At 41.7% G+C, this 8,514-nt stretch overlaps 1 protein-coding gene across 1 annotated transcript; it reads left to right on the top strand.

Annotated features, from left to right (window-relative positions):
- The first annotated feature begins 311 nt into the window (after nt 1-311).
- On the top strand, nt 312-7,641 carry lsm1 (LSM1, U6 small nuclear RNA associated). Its single transcript, XM_084323258.1, has 4 exons — nt 312-428; nt 603-671; nt 1,108-1,223; nt 6,693-7,641. The coding sequence occupies exons 1-4, from the start codon at nt 383-385 to the stop codon at nt 6,861-6,863; spliced, it is 402 nt and encodes a 133-aa protein (XP_084179384.1). The 5' UTR covers nt 312-382; the 3' UTR covers nt 6,864-7,641.
- The last annotated feature ends 873 nt before the right edge of the window (nt 7,642-8,514 follow it).

Below are 8,514 nucleotides of genomic sequence, written 5' to 3'. Positions count from 1 at the left end.
GGGCGGCGGACCCTATTGGAGTTACTCGGTTTACTTTGAGGCGGGACTTCGGGGCTTGTACTCGGTTTGACTGTGCGTGGGCTATTGTGTCATGTGGCCAAATGTATGTTACCGTATTATTTGATCATCATTATTACACACATGTCCAAACTGCAAACAAGTTACAATCTTCAAAATGAAGATATATAAAATTTATATATCTGGGAAGGATGTTGGTCATCAAAACATTTCCACCCAAGACGGCAGCAGATTCACAAAGGGTTAACATGTCTACAGGAAGTCTTCCCTGTGCATACACTTCCTGTATTCTCTGGAACCATTCTACTTTGAAACCATTCATGGCTTGATCATAATTAAAGACCACAACATAGATACGATCAAAATGAATTACGTACCAGGAACTGCTAGCCTAATTGATGACATAGACAGTAAGTATACTTTTTTATTTTATTTTAAATGCAAGTATCGTTTATTCGTGGAGAACGAAATCCACTCTTGAGATAAACAACATTGTATCCAGTACGGTGGGATTGGATAATTTGTGGCCACAAATTAATGTTGCTGTTTTCTGATATTCAATATTCCATTTGTTTTCCACTCAGAGCAACACCTGGTCCTGCTCCGCGATGGTAGAACACTGATTGGCTATCTTAGAAGCATTGATCAGTTTGGTAAGTCTTATTTCGTGATCAATTGTGTAATTTATTTCAAATATCTACATATTAAATGTAATTCAGCAAATTTGTGGCAATTATATTCTAAATTAATAAGTTTACTGTCCTCGACTAAAGAACAGGGCTATTAATTGGCTAGGATTTTGATTCATTATTTGTTTATTATACATTTGTAAAGTTTCCACATGTAAACGTGCATGCAAAAAGAAGGACCTCTATAAATCATGTGCTCATAATTTTCGAGGGAATAACTCCTATGAGGTGGGGTCGTGGGGAAGCATATAAATGACTAATCAATTTAAAAAGTTTTAGTGGACTCTACCAAAATGACCATGGCTGTTCTAGTCATTATTACCCAAGGGGGCATATGTCTTCTGATGTAAATTTTCTACTATGGTAAACAAAAAATACTAATTTCTCTGTTTTCTCCCAGCCAATCTAGTTTTCCACCAGACAGTTGAGCGCATCCATGTGGGAAAGAAATTTGGGGACATCCCTCGAGGAATATTCATTGTGAGAGGAGAAAATGTTGTTTTGCTAGGAGAGATAGTAAGTAGACCTCTCTGTGTGTTTGCGTGTGCATGTGCATGCAAGGTTGAGAACCCTTTTGAGGTAAACCCCTAACTTAAAATTCCACCATTTAGTTCAATAATAATATAATAATAATAATAATAATAATAATAATAATAATAATAATAATAATAATAATAATAATAATAATAATAATTTTAATAACACACATATCAGCAACAACATATATCACTGGTGATGAGTGGGGGGAATTTACAATGCATTTTCAAGATATTCACATTATATAGAACAGGGCTATTCAACTAAATTGTTCAGGGGGCCACATTGTCAGAAACCCAAGGGGCCAGGGGCCGGACTGCCACGGCGCCTCACCGTGCTATGAATATATGTACACTTGACACAACACGCAACCACATTTTCACAACTTTTATTTAACTACATTGCAAAAGTAGTATACTTTTCAAAAAAAGTGCTTCATTTATGTGCCACATCTGCAACATCTCCTGCAAAAAGTGCTTCATTTATGACTGTGCAACAACTGCAACATCTCCTCTTCAACATTTCAATATAAAAATTAAATAAAAAACAAACAAGTGCATGATGTGCATCTGAACATTCTAACATCAACACTTGAACAAAAAAACACATTTATAGTGCAGCTGAGCTTATGAAAAAGTGCTTCATGTCTGTGCAACAACAGCAAATCACAGCATCTTATTAGCACTTATTGTCCACTCTTAACTCTCAAACATCAGGGGGGGTGGGGGCAGGGGCGGCGGGGGGGAGGAGCTAGCAGGGTCTTAAGCCCCCTCTGAAAAAGGCTTAGCCCCCTCTAAGCCCCCCCTCCCAGTTATGTTTTTTATTTTATTTATATATAAAATACATTACGAATGTATTTTAGCGAAGAACTGAGAAATTTGGCAGAGAGACGGCAACATTATCGTGGGTTTGCGTGATGAGTGTCTCCACCTCTTTTATTGTGAAGCTGTATCTATCTACCGGACGTCATCAAAAGCATGTCTGTCACTATAGCCAATTGAAATGCTAGAAATGGTCACGTGGACCGGGAGAACCAATGGAATAGTCCCACCGGGACTACACCAATAGTCCCTAACGCACTTTCACTTCCGCGTTCGAGATGCGTGCGAGTTCAAAAAACAAAACAAACATCTTTGGATATAAATAAGAACGATTCGGGGAAATATAACGCTTCTTTTAATAAACAGGAGCCATACATAAAATACGGGTTTATCGCAACAGGTCGGTGATTCTTGCGTGCCGAGCCGACGTCCTCTCTGCATAATATGTGGCGACAACAACAACAACAACAACGAGGCAAGTTGGCAGATAAAGTAGCTGCTGCATTCAACGCCAATCTGGAATTGGAGGGCGGCGAGTGGATATGTGACATGTTTCAAACATTAGCAGGGATTTTGGAAGACTTAACAACAAACAAGGTAGGGTGAGTCGTGTTTGCATGCATTCTGATCTGTTCGTCACCCGCCGCAGTGATCTGACTGCAACAGCTGATCTGCTGTTCATGAATGAATGAATGAATGAAAAACAGATTGCAGAACGGGTACAATACAGTACGGCGCAATACACACAATTGTTAAGGGGATGCAGACCAGAGAAAAACGTTTTTTTTTTTTTTTTCAATATCAGTATATTAAATTAGCCATTGTTTTTGATCCTGGCCCGCCAAGAAACGGCTTGTGGAAAATATGGCCCGTGGCCAAACCTAATAGCCGTCCCCTAGCCTATATTAGCCGGTATTTTGTTTGTTGCATTAAAATTCATTAGCCCCTGCTATAAACAATCCAGCCCCTCCAAAGCTCCCGCGAGGCCAATTCTCTGGCGCCGCTACTGGGTGGGGGGCAGACGCGTCTCTACTTTTCGTAGCTCCATTTCTGCAGACCCCTCTCTGATTGGTTGAGCTCCATTTCTGCAGACCCCTCTCTGATTGGTTGAGCGAAGCCCCTCTCTAAGGTACGCGAGGGAGGTGCGCGTAAGGTTATCGAGGTTATCGTGCCAAGAAGATAAAAAGAAAAAGATGCCGCAAATGTAATGCTGCAAATATAATGTTATGTTATGTTCGATATATTGAAGTATATATTGAATGTATAATACATTAATATGGCAGCAAATCTTACAAGACGCGTCAGCAATGATGAGCGTTTTCCCTGTACTCCGCCATGTGAATCTAATCTGGATGCGTACCCTGAACTTGTGGTAGGCCTAGACTTTCGTCTTGTTTACATCAGGGTCCCCCATTTTCAATTCATCGTCTTGTTTACATCAGGGTCCCCCATTTTCAATTCATCGTCTTGTTTACATCAGGGTCCCCCATTTTCAATTTATGATAACATATTATGACATACAGGTAGACAGATAGACAGTACTGCTACATCTAGACATTTATGACATATCAGATTTACAAATACAGTACTGTTTGTGATACAAAAAGAGTCCAGAAAAGAGAGGCTATACATTTGATGTAGAAACTGTACATTGGAGGAGGTTGGGTAGGTGTGGGTGGGGGGGACTGTACATTGCTTCTTCTAAGTGTCTATGTATTTTTTTGTCAGTATTTACTGGCTTTAAAAAAAATAACATCTTGTTGCTTGTGTGTTACATTACATCCGCCTTTTACCGTGTGACGAGCTAAACCAATCAGAGAGGGGCTTCGCTCAACCAATCAGAGAGGGGTCTGCAGAAATGGAGCTCAACCAATCAGAGAGGGGTCTGCAGAAATGGAGCTACGAAAAGTAGAGACGCGGGGCAGACAGGCCTAGCCTACATACACACATCTAATGAGAGAGATTGCACTTCTTTGACTGGGCAATGGCAGAGAAAGAGGGTTCATAGGAAGTGAGGGCTACCCGCAAACAGTGATGCAAATGCTCATTTGTCAAGGTGGCATGGTTGCTTGTTTTAATGGCATTCATGTGAGAGAAACTGGATTCACAGGTGTATGTTGAGCCAAATATTGTTAGCACAGATATTGCCAGCGTTTTTATTTTGGGGAATGTGTTGACATGAATACACTTTATCCAAAATGTTGTGGTGGATTTTTTTTAATTTTTTTTATTATCATGTAATCTTTTGCGGGCCGGTCAGAATCATTCCGCGGGCCGGATTTGGCCCGCGGGCCTCCAGTTGAATAGCCCTGATATAGAAGAACCTATTCATCTATGAGGACAATGATGATGAACTTGTAGGAAGTTATTTTTCTCCACGTGACAGGGCTGTTTGCTGGCAAGAATCTGGCGATAAGATATTAATCACAATACAAGGGATACGATTAAATATATTACTATACTATAGACATTTAAAAAGAGTTGATTCCTGCACACTGTTTTCACTCGCAATCACCTTTATTGAGCGCTGTGGTCATCCCACTGATGACTACATGCGGCACTACTCTTTTGATGTGATACCATCTCTCCTCTGATGCACCTGTTTAAGACAACAGGTGTTCAAAGACACTCTTTTGACATATTATGGAAAGTGGGTTTGCCTAGACTTTGTGTGGTTTTGCAGTCTGAAATGTTACGTAGGTGTTTGGCCAGTGTTATTCTGACAAGCCTAAAGGAGCTTTTCAGAATAATTGCTCACTCACTGTGCTGTCACAAGGGGAACACAAGCAATAAATTAGCTTTAATTAATCAATTAGCTGTGCAGGCAGGGACATTTTATTTGGTGTGTGTTGGGAGCGACCAGGTAGTGTAGAGGTCTAAGTCCCAGTGTTCGCGGGTGCGAAGCCGGTGGGGTATGAGTCCTCAGCAGGGAGGGGGTCTGGGGGAGATGGTGCGAAGCCGGTGGGGTATGAGTCCTCAGCAGGGAGGGGGTCTGGGGGAGATGGTGCGAAGCCGGTGGGGTATGAGTCCTCAGCAGGGAGGGGGTCTGGGGGAGATGGTGCGAAGCCGGTGGGGTATGAGTCCTCAGCAGGGAGGGGGTCTGGGGGAGATGGTGCGAAGCCGGTGGGGTATGAGTCCTCAGCAGGGAGGGGGTCTGGGGGAGATGGTGCGAAGCCGGTGGGGTATGAGTCCTCAGCAGGGAGGGGGTCTGGGGGAGATGGTGCGAAGCCGGTGGGGTATGAGTCCTCAGCAGGGAGGGGGTCTGGGGGAGATGGTGCGAAGCCGGTGGGGTATGAGTCCTCAGCAGGGAGGGGGTCTGGGGGAGATGGCGTGAAGCCGGTGGGGTATGAGTCCTCAGCAGGGAGGGGGTCTGGGGGAGATGGCGTGAAGCCGGTGGGGTATGAGTCCTCAGCAGGGAGGGGGTCTGGGGGAGATGGCGTGAAGCCGGTGGGGTATGAGTCCTCAGCAGGGAGGGGGTCTGGGGGAGATGGCGTGAAGCCGGTGGGGTATGAGTCCTCAGCAGGGAGGGGGTCTGGGGGAGATGGCGTGAACCTCTGCACACGTTACGCTCTCCCAGTGAAACTCCTCGCTGTCAGGTGAAAAGATGCCTGGCTATCTTTTTCAGCTACAGGTGTGTTTTTTCTTTTCAACCTCCTTACTAAAGATATTGGTTGATCTGGTTACACTGGGTTACACTATTGACATTTTCAAATCACTTATTACATTAAAACAGACATGTGAATAGAATGGGAGGGGGCATGTGGTTGTCTACACCCTCCCCAGACTGACAGTAGGGCAGGGAAATTATGAGGAAGGGAATTGGCATCACAACTAAATTGGGGTGATACAAAACATACAAAAAAAAATACAAAATTATAATAATAATAATAATAATAATAATAATAATAATAATAATAATAATAATAATAATAATAATAATAATAATAATAATAATAATAATAATAATAATAATAATAATTTGGTGTTTGCTACACCCACCAAAAAGTGTGTGTTCACTACAAGAGAAAAGAGTTGCTAGAAAATTAATAACTCAAATTGGATTTAGACTAGTTTCTTTGCAGAAAACTTAACAAACATATTCCACAGATATAATGTAAAACAGACCGGAGAGTTCTCTGTCTGATCTCTAGCTTTAATGGAGAGTTGTGTGTATTCACAATTACTGACGACTGTCCCGGGGCACAGTAAGGAACATGTGTGAATTCTTAGAATGGGTTGCGTTTGCGGGCGGCATTGCCCTTTAATAACATCGCAGGTAATACTTATAGAAAGGAGTCTAATCCACAAGCACCAGTGTCTGTACTGTTGATATAAGCCAATGCTGGTACAACATTTTAGCCAAATATCACCTGATAATATCGATGCCACTCACTGTGTTATACAAGACGTATTGATTACAATAATGTTATTACAATGTGACAATAATACATACATACAATGGAATAACCACAGATGGGTTGTTATTACAGCAAATTAAGATACAGCTCAAGCTTGTTCATTACAGTGTGTAAATGTTCTCCTTCACATTATATTTTGTAAACATGTAACATCTGTATGCATAATCCTCTCCCTCTCTCTCTCCCTTTCCCTCTCTCTCCCTCTCTAGGATGTGGATAAGCCTTGTGATGGAGTCTTGCAGCAGGTCTCTATAGAGGAGATTCTAGAGGAGCAGCGGTCACGGCAGCAGACCAAGCAGGAGACAGAAAAGGTCAAGATGCAGGCCCTGAAGGACCGAGGCCTCTCCATCCCCAAAGCAGATAACCTAGATGAATACTGACACACTGACACTGCCTCTATCAGATAACCTGGATGAATACTGACACACTGACACTGCCTCTATCAGATAACCTAGATGAATACTGACACACTGACACTGCCTCTATCAGATCACCTAGATGAATACTGACACACTGACACTGCCTCTATCAGATCACCTAGATGAATACTGACACACTGACACTGCCTCTATCAGATCACCTAGATGAATACTGACACACTGACACTGCCTCTATCAGATAACCTAGATGAATACTGACACACTGACACTGCCTCTATCAGATCACCTAGATGAATACTGACACACTGACACTGCCTCTATCAGATAACCTAGATGAATACTGACACACTGACACTGCCTCTATCAGATAACCTAGATGAATACTGACACACTGACACTGCCTCTATCAGATCACCTAGATGAATACTGACACACTGACACTGCCTCTATCAGATAACCTAGATGAATACTGACACACTGACACTGCCTCTATCAGATCACCTAGATGAATACTGACACACTGACACTGCCTCTATCCGCGCTCTTCTTTCAAAAAAAATGTTGGACTCTTTCAGTTTTATGTTGAATTAGAGATTTGTTTTTGAGGGCTGAGTGAATGTGTTCCATAGGTACAGGGGCAATGTTGCACTTAGTCTTTATACCATACTGATTTTGTTTTACAGCTTTTTACAGAAAAAAAGCGATAGATGTTTTCTGTGATGGCTTTCTGTCTTGCAGGAATCGAGAGCAGGCCAAAAAAAAGTACAAAAAGTATGTTTGTCCAAGACTATATTTGTTGTTCATTTCGGGGGGGGGGGGGGGGGGGGGGGATGATTGACATAATTTTCTCACCACCCTAATTATTATGGACTTTTCATTTGAATATGATGAACGCTGACCAAATGATGATGGTTAGACTCCATTAAAGTGTTTTTTCTTATATATCACTTCAGACCTTCTATTACAAATGCGCCCATATGTTTTTCTACACTTCTGATCATGCTGGTTATTCTGGTGTATTTGATTGGGCTCTGATGTCTGATCCACTTGCAACAAGGATGATTTGATCCCTTGTGGCCAAAGTGGGATGCACTGTTTGAGAGAAGCCTTAAATGCTCAGTTTGACCACACTGGTGTTATTTGATGCACTGGGCAAAGACAAGCCTAGTATAAAGGGCAACGCCACAGAGAATACCTTAATTGTCCACACTCAAAATTATATATTCAATGCTTTGTGAAAGATATATTGTGTTTTTTTGTATGCACAGCAGCAGTCAAGAAACAATCGCTTTTCATTAGCATAGCATAGCATTTTAAAAAGCTTTAAAACAAAATTAAAAGCTATTGGAAAGGTTTTTAAAAGCCTTTTTTTTTTTTAAATTAAAAGCGTTTCAAAACACTATTGGCAAGATTGAGAGTTGAACGTGTTAATCATGGTCGTGTAAAGGGGAACACTGCCCAATTTAAGAATTCATGCAAGTTATTAATATGGTCTACGACAGTCCAAAAATATCATGAACAACTTCCTCCCAGTGCTAAAACTCAAACTTGTGACGTCATCGGTATTAAAGGTGCTGTAAGTGTTAAAATATAATACATGTTAAAATAATAGCTCCACATTCAGACAGCCATTACTGATAGAGTGTTTGGT

This window comes from Notolepis coatsorum (genome assembly GCF_963971535.1).
Source record: "Notolepis coatsorum genome assembly, chromosome: 10".
In the NCBI taxonomy this organism is placed as follows: Eukaryota; Metazoa; Chordata; class Actinopteri; order Aulopiformes; family Paralepididae; genus Notolepis; species Notolepis coatsorum.
The sequence above is the reverse complement of the archived record's forward strand: the minus strand, read 5'-3'. Positions and strand labels throughout refer to the sequence as shown.

Excerpts from the sequence above, each read along its gene's own strand:
- lsm1 (XM_084323258.1), top strand. The coding sequence starts at position 383 with ATGAATTACGTACCAGGAACTGCTAGCCTAATTGATGACATAGACA. Across the intron at positions 429-602 it reads CCTAATTGATGACATAGACA|AGCAACACCTGGTCCTGCTC; the intron begins GTAAGTATACTT and ends TTTTCCACTCAG. Across the intron at positions 672-1,107 it reads TAGAAGCATTGATCAGTTTG|CCAATCTAGTTTTCCACCAG; the intron begins GTAAGTCTTATT and ends GTTTTCTCCCAG.